This window comes from Numenius arquata, chromosome 25, assembly GCF_964106895.1.
Source record: "Numenius arquata chromosome 25, bNumArq3.hap1.1, whole genome shotgun sequence".
Lineage (NCBI taxonomy): Eukaryota > Metazoa > Chordata > Aves > Charadriiformes > Scolopacidae > Numenius > Numenius arquata.
The window spans coordinates 2,933,143-2,947,554 of record NC_133600.1 but is presented as its reverse complement, the minus strand read 5'-3'; the positions used below and the strand labels follow the sequence as shown (position 1 = coordinate 2,947,554).

At 46.6% G+C, this 14,412-nt stretch overlaps 1 protein-coding gene across 1 annotated transcript in view; it reads right to left on the bottom strand.

Moving 5' to 3' along the window:
- FBN3 (fibrillin 3) overlaps positions 1-14,412 on the bottom strand; it is a 111,240-nt gene that overhangs the window by 76,985 nt on the left and 19,843 nt on the right. The window contains exons 4-5 of the mRNA XM_074163853.1: positions 11,919-12,014; positions 9,702-9,797 (exon numbers count right to left, since the gene is read on the bottom strand). Of these exons, the coding sequence (XP_074019954.1) occupies positions 9,702-9,797; positions 11,919-12,014 (192 nt within the window). The remainder of the gene's footprint in view (positions 1-9,701; positions 9,798-11,918; positions 12,015-14,412) is intronic.

The following is a 14,412-nucleotide window of genomic DNA, read 5'->3' as shown; positions in this document are numbered from 1 at the left end:
GGGGACAATGAGCTTGGAGGAGGTGATGGCAAGGACACTACTGACCAAGGACTTCCAGATAGTGTAGTTGGTTTTACAGCTTTTGCCAGACTGTATTAGTGTTACTGTGCAAGAGCTGCAGTCATCTTCATCTTTACCTTCATCTTCATTGCTGCATTCAGCAAAGGTTTTGTGTTTCAAACGTGGCAATAGAATGCATGGCTTATGCTAGGGAAGGCAAGGTGTTCTTTGGAAGAGGCTTATCCACAGCTAAAGTACCTTGGAATAGGAGGAAGAAGTCCCAGAAGTGACCACACAGACACAAATACCATGTTATTAGATTCTTCTTAGGCTGAATTAATGGAAGTGGAAACACTGCACTCTCTTTAGCATCTCCTTATCCCGGTAAACTCCAGCAGGCTTTGTCTTTGCAGTCAACGGGAAGCATTCCAGGTCCCGGTCCCAAATGGGGTATGTGGACCCTGCTTGGCTGGACAGGCCTGGAGCTGCTGGGCCACCATGAGCTGGGTGCCCATTTACTGCCCCAGAACCGCCCAAGAGCCTTGAGTAGATGTGGACCGAGCAATGCCCCTCCTGGTAGCCTGTGTTCCTCCTCATCCATCCTCATGGGCTTGCAGAGAACAGAAGCCTTGGGTTGGTATCAGTGCACCTGAACTGCAGACGTTCATGTATCTACCTCCAAACGCGCTCCACTGAGCCTGTGACTGGGATGTGGTGTCCCATCGCACTCCTCCCAGTCAGCTGGCATTTATCTTCATGCCACTTTTCTCCTGCAAGGATCAGCAGGTTCAACAACATCAGGATACTCTTGCTCACAGACGCCCCTTCCCACAGTGAGAAAGAGAGAAAGCCACGTGTCACTGCATCCGAGAGCGATGGAGGGTCAGAAGATATGTCACCTTCCTGCCCAACCCAGAGCCGGCAATGAGGTGCCCACTGCAGAGAAAAGAAGGTCCCAACCCATAGTGGTCCAGCCTCCTTGGCTCATTCAGCTACAGCTGACTCAGATGCTCCTGTTTCCCAGTGGCCCTGCAAACAGGTTGCCTTCGGACAAGGTTGACTCCTCCATCTCTTTGCAAAGACCCTCTGTGCTATTATTTGTACCTTTGCCAAATTTTACCTATTCAGGCTGAAACAGGTTCATTCCCAGGCTAAGGAGTTTTGGAAAATTCCAGTCCAAACATTCTTGTCAGATTTAAAGAAAAATCTTGGGAATGCTGTTTCTGTGAATGTCTCTGGAGGAAATTAATTCTGATTCTGGAGGCTGGTTCCCATTGTGCTCTCAGCCACATGCTGAACACCAAGCAGAACACAAAGGTATTAAGTAGTTGAGCTTTGGGAGCGCTGCCCACCCTCTGGCAGGGGGGAAAGTACTATGTGATTGTCTCATTAAAGATTGTACCATAAAGCCCATGGGCACGAAGGAAAATTATATGTGCAGGATGCGTCTACATCCCACCAGTGCTCCCAGCAGACTACGACTGGCTTTCTGCAGAGATCAGAGGGAAATGTGGTTTTACAGAACTATAATTATTTTATCAAGTAAACCTGTCAGAAGGAGGAAAATGGCAACCTACAATTGAGTACGGAGCTGAACTCCACTCGTGGTGAAGTTTCTGCCAGACCTTTCTGCATAAATGCAGGCAAGTTATAGCAGTAGATGTCAGAGCTCTTTGGACTACAGTTGATGCTCAAAATGCTTTCTCTCCCACAACGTAGAGAAATAGGAGCTCACGCCTCACCTTTGGAGGCAGGCTGAGGAGAAGGAGCTCCATCACATATCTCAGCTACAAGTCCTGCTTTATATCTTAACAGCTGGGTTAGCAGAGCACCAGGAAAAGTCAGCGGAACGCCTGGTTTCCAGTGAGGACGAGAAATCTCTTTGTAAACACAGTCTTTTTATTAAAAAGCTCATCTGAGGGGAAAAAAAGAAATCTTAACCACTGCCAGTAGCATTCCTCCGTAAGATTTTTGGTTGAAGCAATTTGAAGCGCAATCTGGAATTGATAGGAAGAACGCCTTGCCGAGAGTCGGGCAAACTCATGTCTCAGCTGCACGCTCTGCTCACACCACCCAGACGGCATTGAGTGGGCACGGCAGAAAGGAGCCACCGCAGCCAGGGCTCTCCCCTGTCTTCCTCCTACCCCAGACAACCGAAATCCAAGAAATTAATAACAGTTCCTGACAGCCTGGAGCTGCCTTGCATCTCGGGGGATGCACATGGAGGCCCAGGCAAAGGAAATTTCAGCTTAGTCTCAAGAGCCACATCCTGGTCCACGTTTCTAGGATCTCTCCATCCCTCTGGGATTGTTTTGTGTTGCTCTTCCTTCAGGAGAGCAGCTGGGCTGGGGCTCAGTTTCACAACACGCATGGACCTCAGCCACAGCCAGAGGTTGTAGGGAGGAGGTATTTTTGCCAACCTGACATTTATCCCCAGAACAAAAATTCTACTGGGCAGCTCGAATGAATTCGGTGTGTCTTCATCTGAAATGCAAAGGCTGAGATTAAAGACCTTTCCGAGTTATCCCAGATGCTGAATTTCCATGAACTATTTGTGGTCCCTTCCTTGCTAGCATGATGTATGCGCCCACGTGCTTGGGCTCTCGGGGAATTTCCAGCTGAAGGTATGAAATACGTCCATCCCTACTCATCACTTCACCAGGAGCAGCACTTGGGAAGTTCAGGACTGTGACCTGAGTTAGGGAGGAGGGAGCGAAGAGACCACGTTTGCTGTCGGCTCCTTCCTGCTATGGCTTTTGCCTGCACGCATGGGGATCAGACACATCCTGTGCGGCTGCTTCGTTTCTCCTCAGCCTCCAAATGAGACTGAAAATTTAGGGAAAAAATAAATAATCATTATGAAGAGGAAACAGAAAAGATGAGACAAAGCCACTCGTAATGAGTCTTCTCAGGAGGGGGGTTGGAGAGGCCTCACAAGCAAGAATAATGGGGTATTCTGCAATATTCCCACCATCTGGAAATCCGAGTGGATTAAAGTGCAGTTTATGCTGAGACCCTCACTAGCATCCATCTGTATGGCACAGGATGGTGGTTTGGATCACATATTCTGTTTATATACGGCCTGGGGTGTCTGTCACTAGAAAAGCTGCGGCTGGAGGGAAGGCTAGAGATCAGTTGGGATTTCTCTTTCCCTTAGACAATACTGATTACCAGAATTAGACCTAACTAATATTTGTATAACTTTGCTCTTAAACACCTACAGATATGAAAATCCACAGCCTCCTTACGCAAATCTTCTAATGCCTGAATATCTCAGGACAATGGACTGGTGACAGTTAGACTGACAGAAATTAAATGAAATTATGAGGATGAGAGGAACTGCTGTCCTGTACAGTAAGGATCTTTGAGAAATTGATATAGCATATAAAAATATGTTCATCTGAAGACTTACATTAGTCTGACTCGTTGTTAATGGAGATTTCTTCCAGGACTGGAATTGTACCAGTTAGAAGGAACCCTGGGTTCACCAGCAATACCCTCCCAAAAGACATCAAAATCCTTTTGCAACTTTGGAGGATCTGCAGACACAGACGTGTTACGCAGACACAGAAATCCTCCCTGAGTGGGAGGCAGTTTTTGAAAGCCCATGTCCTTCTCACTCAATGGTTGACAGTCCTTCTTGAGGTGTTTGGAAAGAAATAGGAGAAACAAGAATCTCCTGAAAACGGCAGTGAATTGTTGAAAGACATGGATTCTGTTGGTGAGAAGCTGCTCTTTGGGAGCATCACTTCAATACAACCCGGTCCTGGTTATGGTTTTGGAAAGAGAGCAGCGCAGCAGTGAGGACCATGGAAGAACAGGAGATAATTGTTACCTTTTCTATAGACATTGCATGTGTAAGACCTGCTGTATCTCCAACCCTTGCTTTTTTTCATGTGTTCGAAACACTGTGTGCAACAAGAAGGCTTTGCGTTCTTGCACTGGTTAATGAAGAGCCAGAACCCAGACCCTGGATGCCGGTTTGAAGTTTGCTGTGACCTTTACAGGGACACAATCCCTTCCAAGGCTCTTCACGGGATATGGGACTATGCACTGAAGAACACTACTCCAAGAGCTGGTTAATTAAACTTTTGGAAACCTTGCACCATTAAGAGGAGACAAAGTGCAGACAAGGGCCTTCTGAACCAGGCAAATCATAGGAACCACAGACAGTCTCCACAAAGATCAAGAATGTTACTCTAAAAATCTTTTTTTCCAAAGTAAAAGGAGACGTTCTTTCACCAGAAGTAGCAACTGGCATCCACAGTGAAGACTTCAGCATTTGGATAGGAAAAAACCCAAATTAAACCTCATCCTTGGAACACAGGAGGAGCTTCCACACCTTCACCTCTGTCAAATGTTGTCACTTTTTACAACAAATTTTTTCCTACTTGAAGGAGGGTGAAATCAGAGACATGACATCAAAACGTTTCATTTTCCTCTCAAACTATTAAAAAAAAAAAAAAAGCCTCTCTCCCCAGAGATTCATTTTTTCTGTACTGGAGCTTTTCCTCCAACACTGATGTAATGTGAGTTCATGTTACCGAAGGCTGGGGTTATACAATATATGCACTAAGTCTTCATCCCCGAAGATGTCAAGTGGAGGGAGGAAATGATGCTAAGGTTCTCTGAGTACCAAGCTATTAAGGTGTTTACCTCTGAAGTGGAGTATTTCCTGAATGAAGTGTGAAGGTAGTTAGATTGCTTCCATTACAAAGCAGCCTCTTACTGGAGCCCTAAGCTGTTGAACATGCAGCTTGTCGAGTGTGTGGCAGCAGAAGGAACTCAGTTTACTAGAGTTTAAAATTAAAATTATCTCTTTTTATGATTATAGCAAAAGAAATTCAAAATAAAGTAAAATGAAACCCCTAAACGAATCTGTAAGCTGATAGATTTGTAGGGTTTCAATGCCTTGTTTTCATCAACACAGATGGGCACTATTTCAGTGCTGGCCAGTCTGAACTGATACCCCAAACCCTGTCGGAAAGCATAATGCCAGCGAGGAAAGGAGCAGCTAATGGCCACTCTAGAAACAACAGCAATTATACAGGGCTAATGAGCCTTTCTGAGAATCCCAGCTCCTCAGCACAGGTGTTAGCTGCACTAACGCAGGGCTGTGTTCTTTGAAACAAGTTAGTGTCTTTACTGGTATTACTTTCTCTACATATAACAACACGAGACCGTGGCACCGCGCTGAGCCTTGCAGGAGAGAGAAGCTGGAAGGACAGAAGGACAACTATCTTTACACCATTCAGGCATTTACAGATTTAAAACCCATAAGAATGAGTTGGTCTGAAGTCCAACATCATCGGCTGATGAGGATACAGCACTCAGGCTATAAAGTGTGTATGACCAAAGGTGGGGTTTGGATGTTTCCAGAGGAGACCTCCCCAACTCTCTGGGCAGCCTCTTCCAGGGCTCTGCCACCCTCACAGGAAAGAAGTTTTTCCTCATGTTCAGATGGAATTTCCCGTGTTCAAGTTTGTGCCTGTTGCCCCTTGTCCTGTCACCAGGCACCACTGAGAAGAGTTTGGCCCCATCCTCTTGCCACCTGCACTTTAGATATTGATAAGCATCGCACGTATGACATTGTCTCTGCATTTAGTAGCCAGCAATGGTTCCCCCATGAGAAACACCTCAGTAGCTCTTCTGGGAAGAGCTTCCCACTCTTAAGTGGGAAGGAGGGAGGTGAAGGATATCTCACCGGGCAGTAACTGGCACTAGTGGAAGCTCTGTGCCTGCAGAGATGGAGGCAGGAATCCGAGGAATTTCCAGAGTACTCAACCAGGTACCCAGCTGTGCTCCGAGAGCATCACTACGGAGCCTTGGGCTGCAGCTTCTCCTTCCTACATATGAAGCCACTGGGTTTCACATTCTGCTTTCAATTAATCCTTCTTCCAAAGAAAAAAACCTTTAGGAACGAGACTCAGAGAGACTCTGAGAGCTAGGGATGATCCATGTTGCTTCTGAGGCTGCTCCTCTCACTGGAGACTCCCGAGAATGCTTGTAAAAACGTCAAATACCGTCTGCTTTCGATGGAGAAACGGAACAGAAATTCAACAGTGGCCATGTCTCCAGCAAGTCTGGAACTTCAATCTTAACAGGCCAAGCCATGGAGTAGGAATTCATTTTCTCCTCGGAAGGGTTAAGTTCCTCGCTGTCAGGCTAATTATTCTCGGTAGGTCAGGCACAACCACCTCACCTGGCTGCAAATTCCCAGACTGCCCGGCCAGGAGCCTCTTTGAAAAGTGTAACTTTTAACATCTCTTAGCAAAGCGAGCGCTCTGTTTGTCTTGGCAGGGAAGATCTGTGTATACACAGCTGGAGAGCTTGTTTTGTCTCTTCGTACAAGTCTGGACTAAACCAAATCTCTAAAGGCTTTGTAAAAATGCTCTCTTTATTTAAAGAATTTTATACATTACAAGATGTCTCCAAAGTCTGCCCCTGCTCAGACCCCTTCTTTCCCTGCCTCTCTCCTGCTCCCTCCACACCACGCATGGAGTCGGGATTTTTCAGTCCCTCCTGGCAATCACTGTATCCAGAAGTTTCTTTTAAGAAATTGCCAGTTTTCTTTTCAAACACAGCCAACGTCTGTATCGATTTATGAATCTCAATGATCCCCAAGAGCTCGAACGAAAAGAAAGCAGCTCTACGGACACAGTCCTGGAGCTCGGGTTGAGGGTGTCAGGGGAAAGAATCTCGCAAGGTAGAGCCTTCGAAAGAGAAGGGCTGTCATCATAATACATTTCCATAATTAAAGCAATACGTATGTGTGTGTGCTAGAACTAAGCAGGGAGAGGGATTTAAAGACTATATAACTGCCGTGCTCCGCCGATATCTGTGTTTGCAGGAGAGTACAAAGAAGGGGACTGGAACAATGAAATGTTGCTTCATTAAATGCGTGTGGAGGCTTTTAAAGAGCTTTCCCTTCTCTGCATCCAATAAATGCGAGGCTCAAGCCACAGCAGAGGCCTTTTATGGGGCACTTGCACCATCAGGTTCAGTAGATACTTTTGCAGCCCAAGGAACATGCACAGCTATGTTGAGTTCTGCATATTCCTGCTGGCCGCGGCTCAAGCAGGGCTGACTGATGCCTGGGCTACCGGAAACCAACTGTTATTCCTACCTCACCCCCTAAATCACGTTGCCAAGAATCCTCAACTTGGGAAAAAAAAAAAAAAAACCCACAAAAAAACATTAAAGAGAAGAACAGTCCAATCCTTGGACATGGAGTTAAACAGAACTAGCCCAATCTCAGGAAAGTGAGAGGCTGGAAAAGCAGAATTATTTCCAGGGTGCTTTGATCTTAATCCTGGGAGTTTGCACATCGGCTTCGTGTTTCAGTTTCATTTCTGCTCTGTGCCACCCTGACCCTGGCCAAAAATCATATCAGAGCAGTGTCGTGAGATGTCCATCTAAGCCAACAGGAAAGGGAGAAATTTCCTGTCTCAGCCAAAACCTCACTCATACCCACGCTGCCCAAATGTAAACCCGATCCAGCCACTCGGCGCACGCTGGCTGGGTGACAGCAAAGCCACATGTCACTAAAAGCCATATTCTTACCAGTGAAAGCTGTGGTTCTTAGTGGAGCTGTTTCGATTCACGCTGGATGAGCAGCTGGCATCGAATGGCGTGAGGTTTACAATAAACCAGAGTTGGCTTATGTTCCCCTTCAAGATGTTTTTACTAAAATAAGTTTCTCTCACGGAAAACCTTAGGTTCTGGTCACAGTTTTCAAGATTTTTCAAGTAAATATAGTACTAAACCATAAAAATAATTTTGTAAAGGTTGGAATATTGACTTTTGGGGTTGCAGGTCAATGTTCATTTGAAGATTATCGGCTGTTAGCATTGGTGATGTGATTAGGTTTGATTTTTGATGGTGTTGACCTCCTTCACCCAAAAGGACACAAAGGATGAGTCAAACTCAGGGAATTAATCAAGTTGCTGCAGGAATTTGATTCCATACAGTGAAAGAGACGGGAGGCTGCAGAAGTGGTGTTACTGATCCAGGAGCCGAGTGCTCGCCCGGTGAACTGCCGTCTGCCCGTGTCTGACGGAGTTCCTGTGCGAGCCGGCCAAGTCCTTAAACCAGCATTTTGCATGTGGTCCCTAACTGCGGGTGGTCCCTAACTCCTCAAACACCACCGCTCTGCAAGAGCTGCAGCGAGAAATATGGTGAGAGGGATAGTGAACGTTGAAAGGCTGACGGACTTGGGTCTTTTTAGTCCGGAGAAGAGAAGACTGAGGGGGGATCTGATCAACACCTATAAATACTTCAAGGGTGGGTGTCAGGAGGATGGGGCCAGTCTTTTTTCAGTGGTGCCCAGTGACAGGACAAGAGGTGACGGGCACAAACTTGAACATGGGAAGTTCCATCTAAACACGAGGAACTTCTTTCCTGTGAGGGTGGCAGGGCCCTGGAAGAGGCTGCCCAGAGAGGTGGTGGAGCCTCCTTCTCTGGAGACATTCAAAACCCACCTGGACATGTTCCTGTGGGACCTGCTCTGGGTGACCCTGTTTTGGCAGGGGGTTGGAGGAGATGATCTCCAGAGGTCCCTTCCAACCCCATATCATTCTGTGATTCTGTGATAACATTGAGAGTCCTGCAAGTCCCACTCAGGGTAACTCAACATGGGCCTCAAAATGAGTTGGCTGCCTTGGGTCTGGCTGGGATGGAGATAACTTTCCTCATCGTGGTTTGCTTTTGCGGCTAAAACAGTGCGGATGACACCCCAGTGTTTTGGCTGTTGCTGAACGGTGCTTGCTCAGCATCAAGGCTTTGCTCTCCAGCCCCAACCCATTAGTCTGGGACTGGGCAAGAGTCTGGGAGGGGACACAATTGGGACAAGTGACCCAAACTGACTGAAAGGGATATTCCGTGCCATATGACGTTGTGCTCAGCGATAAAACCTCAGGGAAAGAAAGAAGATGGCGGGATATAAGACAGTTATGGTGCTTGTCTTCCAAAGCCACTGTTACAGGTGTTGAGGTCCTGTTTCCCAAGAGTTTGCTGGACATCTGCCTGCCGATGGGAAGTAGTGAATCAATTCCTTATTCTGCTTTGCTACCACCCACAGATTTTTCTCTCCTTGTTAACCTGACATCACCTCCATCCACGGGTCTTTCTGACTTCCTTCTCTCTTCCACCCATCCCACGGGAGCGGGGAGTGAGATGTTAGCTGGGTGTTTGGCTGCTGGCTGGGGGCAGCTCATCACGCTGGCAGGTCTGAAAATGTTTGCTCTAGGTTTCTTTTCCCTTCTCCCCTAGCCTTTAGGAAGGGACCGGTGGTGCCATCTTCCCTTGGTGAGGACACTGTAGTAAGGGGCTTCCTGGCATTTCTAAGCCACTCCCAGGTTATAGAGGCAAGAAACAGGGAAATGCCCAAGAGAAAAATACCCTTTTTATACTCAGCATGGGAGTTTACTGATGTTTAACAAACAGCTACAAGGGGCCACATGTGGAGAGGAGGATCCGGAGACACCGAACAGCGGTGCAGTCAGCAGGCACTGCACATCCTGCACACGTAATACCCAGGGAGTGCTTTGGGCATGAGGCTGTCAATACAGGCTGTGCCATCAGGCAGAGGAATCAAGCAGAAATTCACATAAAATTGAATATCCTTAATACACGCAGCTCAAATATACAACTCCTGATCCTGTGATCCGTCGGTAATAACATCATGGAAATGTGTTCCTTACCTCTCTCACACTGGGGACCCGTGAATCCGTAGACACAAGCGCAGCGGTTTGGTCCGATGCACCGGCCTCCATTCTGACAGCCGTTTTCACAGACAGCTGTTTTGGAACAGAGAGACAAATCAGTGATTTCTGCTCGTAGTGAAACCACCGTGTGAGACGTGTGGTGTTGGCAGGACTTGGAATATCACCTACTTTGTGTTGTTCACCCATCAAGAATCTCCTGCATGTAGGGAACTTACAGAGAAAAGTCTGATTTTTTTTTTCCTAGAAAATGACTTCCTGTTTATGAATGAAGCCATTTATAAAAAGGGCTATAAACTCTTATTTCATTTGAGAGGATTTCCTGCGCTCTGGAATCTCAGTTCATTCAAGTTAGCATTGGGATTTAAATGTCAAGGTCAAGATGAACAAATGAGAAACTGCATAAAGGCAAATGTTTAACGTATGACAACAGTGAAATGCGAGGAGAGGAGACTTGTTTGCCACTTAATCCCACGTACCCAAAGCAGAGAAGAACCGGTCTGATCAGCACAAAAGCATTCGTTGACTTAAAATTAGACCTCACGTGAAAACCTGCTGTCAATAGGACTGAAGTCAAAGGAGTAAGTTGCTGATTAGGTCCTGGGCTGAGGCTTAGCTAATTAAACAGGTTGTAGGAAGAGTTCTGCATGTGACATAAGCAATTGCTGGTCGTGACAGATGCCACTGACCTATAAAAATCTCAGCAGCTGTAATGACTAATGAGAGGAGCACTGCTATGACACTTCCTGAAGGTCCTATAGAAAACTTCACTCTCCAACCTACTCAGTTGCCCAACACCACCAACACATTGGAGATGAAAGAGGGGAGATCGAGATGAGATCTGGGGGAGAAATTCTTTGCTGTGAGGATGGTGAGAGCCTGGCCCAGGTTGCCCAGAGAAGCTGTGGCTGCCCCATCCCTGGAGGGGTTCAAGGCCAGGTTGGAGGGGGCTTGGAGCAACCTGCTCCGTTGGGAGGTGTCCCTGCCCAGGGCAGGGGGTGGGACTGGGTGGGCTTTAAGGTCCCTTCAAATCCAAACCATTCTATGATTCTATGAGAAGAATATCTCATGAAAAGTGAGGTCCACAGCAATGTTGTACCATAGCTCAGTGGGGCCCTCGCTGGTGCAGTGCCAAGCTCTGAGCTGCAGAGAGGCCGGGTACCGCTGCATTTCACACCCTGCAAAGGCTACACCCACCTCAGAGCCGAGGAAGCCGAACTCTGCTCTGCTGGGATGCTGCCAGTGGGACTCTCCATTGTTCCCCACCCTCTCAGTGATGTCTTGCCAATATCTGAACCGTTATGAAAACTCTACTGAGGATATTATAGGTGGAGCTGGTAGCAGCACATAATTAAGGTTGCCTAGTGCGTTCCACTGTAAGTCTCGGTTTGCTGTTACTTATAATTTTCCCAAGCTTTAGCTGTTCAGAATGAAATTTTCCATCTGGTGTGTCTGCCTCTAGTTGAACTTTTTGGAAAGTTTCAGCAAAAACGAATCAGTCGTAGCTGAGGAGAAGTTTAAGGGAAATATGGTGTCTTGCCCATCTTTAAAAAAATTCTCATAGACTTCACTGAGAACTTCAGTGGTTCTGACATCGATACAGGGATTTGAAATTCACCTGGAAAGTTCCATTTCATCAGAGATTCTTTCAAAACTATGCTGCATACTTGCTTACTAGACACTTCTTAAAGATGGCACCTAAGTTGTTTGATCGTTAATTTGACAATGTGCGTAAGCAATGATTTAAAACTGCCAAATATCTTTCATGGGAAACTAGGGGGAAAAATTAAATTTCTCGCTGTGAAAGGTATAAAGTGCTCTGACAAAAGAGAAAACCAAATCATAAAACATTATGAACTTTCTTTCAATGACTATGTTGCGGTTTCCCTATAGAAAGTTGGTGTTGTCAAAGAAACAAAACTAAAATTGAGGACGCACACACCCCAGTAACCTGCCATAATTTATAATCAAAAAATGTTGGGTTTTTTTTTAGTTTTTCTTCCTTTAATTGAAAGACACTTCATTGGAGCTAAAATGAAGTTTTTCCACAAAAAAAAAAAAAAATCCCAACGGAGAGGAGAAATATAGCGATGGCATCAAAGAGCACATCAGGGTGACCTCTCTCGTCCTGCAGCTGCGTGAACCCGGCCGTGCCCTCGGCTCCCCGCGTGTCCTGCGGGTGCTGGAGGTACTTACGCTGCCCACAGTACGTCCCAGTGTAGCCTTTCTGGCAGAGGCAGGACTCCTCGTTGCAGCTCCCACCATTCATGCATCTCACGTTGCAGGTTTGGACTGCGGAGAAGAGCAGGGAAATATTACACTCGGTATCGCTCCATTTTCAAAACATCCTTTTTCATATTCTGGGCTGTCTAATCTTCATATCAGAAGCATGTCAAAAGACCTATGAGGTGTTTTGGGGATAGAATTTCTTTAGTGGAGGAAAACCATCAACTTTTAAGGTATTTCTTTTCCTTTTACGATTACTACGTGGCCTTAATGGTGAGATTCTTTTAATAGGAGAGGGGGTTTTGGAAGAACTCTGCAAAGAAAAGCACACATCATCTTCTTTCCATGTCAGAGTTCAGCTTTCACGCTAGATTAAGACACACTGAATGTGACTAATGCACCGTAGGAAAACAATAGCAATAAATAAGAGTAGGGAAGTTTTATACTGATGTAGACCCAAAGCCAGTCTCGGTTTTAACTGTTTCATCACTATTCAGTGTTTAAGGAACGTGGTATTAAAGTAGAAGAGCCCAAAAGGGGAGGTTTTCTGCTAAACACTGAGTTACAAATACAGGTCAAACAGCTTTCATTCTTTACTGAAAGGCCTGGAACAACGCATTCCTCCTTTGTAAGATGTGACAACTCAAACTGCAAGTGCCTGAGGTTATAATGAGTTATGTGAAAACTGTTTTTCAGCATGAACACCGCAGTTGGTGACTGCCAGGGATAGGAGGGGCCGTGACTTGGCGGCCTGAAGAAGGAGGGGTTGGAGGGTGCGCGTGTGAGTGGATGCTCAGCTATGGCTGGTGTCTTCTCCATGCACACAACGTCGGCTCCAAGCAGGGAAGAGTCGGGGCCAGCACGAGTGAAATGTCTGTCCAAAAGGTAGTAGGACTCAAAAGTGTCCAAAAGGGATAATTATGTGGTTGACACCTTGTTCATAGGAAGCCTGGAAGGAAGGAGGAGTGGAATAGGAAGTCTTGGAGCTTTGCATTCAAAACGCTCGGCACATGTGCTGTACATTTAATCCATGCGTTGCTAGTGTGGTTCGAATTAGTCATGATGTCTACGACTCTTCCTATTGCTCTACGGCCAGAGATCAGGCCAAATTTAGATGAAAGCTTAATGATTAAGGAAACTAAGCTAGAGGCTTCAAAGCATTGCCCAGATTGTCAGACGTGAGACCCGTCTCTCTGGGAAAAAGCTCTGTTTCCAGCACATGCTTACCCTGCACCCCTCGCTACAATTAATCAGCCCTGGGAAAGCAATTACATACAGGGAATCTGGGAGGGCTGCCCAGAGACAGAGGTAGCGAGGAAGTGTCTGTCTGTCAGAGCTGACCATCCCTCAGAGCTCTTCCCTCCACAGCATTCAGAACATTCAGCAAGGTTTGGAGAAGCTGAGACAGTTTGGGAGGTCAAGGTCTGGACATAAGTAAGAGCCCCGATGCTCATCCAGGTAATTTCCAACTAATTGGCAAAGACAATTCCTGCACAGGGCAGGTCCTGCTTCACACTGCCATGATCCCAAAGGCCCTGAGGTCCCATCACCATCCGACTTATCTCCAAGTCTGGCACCGTCAGAACCCCCTGCAGATTTGGAGCACAGAAGAACATCTTTCAACCAAGAATTTAAAGGCCTGTTACTCTTTGTCAGGATTTTCCAGGGTAGCAGAGACCAAAGTTCTAGGAAAAAAGAGAATGACAGCCCACCCTAGTTAACTTTTCCCGTGATTGGAGTGGATTGGATTAGTTCTACAATTTATTTTAAAGGATCAGTGGCTGCAGCTGCTCTGCCAGCCATCAGCAGTGGAGTTTGCAGGCAGGTTTTTGGGCTGCTTACTGGCTACTACTATCTAAACAGTCACTTGCAAATTACTCCTAAAATATCTTTACTCCCCGAAGTAGGAAACCAAGCTTTTTGTTATGACAGAGAGAGGCAGAGTGGCTTTTATTGCCTCTGGAATGCACAATTTATCTGCTTTACCTCCCTGAAGCATTCATGATAAATGCAGATCCAAACATCCCCACAATGAATGCCAGATTTGATGAAGCCCCTGCAGAGAAACCAACACACCCCCCCACCCCACCCCCTCCAACCCCAGCACATGCTGAAATCCACCCCAGGCTCAGGGGAATGCCAGGTCTGTGCCCAAATGTGTATACTGCTTACAGCATTCCTCGCATTCCTCCCTGATTGCTAACACATGGACCCTCACTCCACAAACTCTCCGGGTCTCCGGCACCTTCCTCCCAGCCCCAGCCGAAGCACTGGGAAGGGCTGTGAGGACACAGGGCTCTGGCGCTGGGGACATCTGCGGGGCTGGAGCACAACGTGGCACTTTGGAATCAGATTCTGGGAATTTCCTTCTTTGAGTCACACCCTGAGTGTGGTTTTGAGGTTTGGGGGGGCTGGTTCTCTGGCCCTCAATCAGATGCCTGCAAGTCACTTTATTAACAATAGC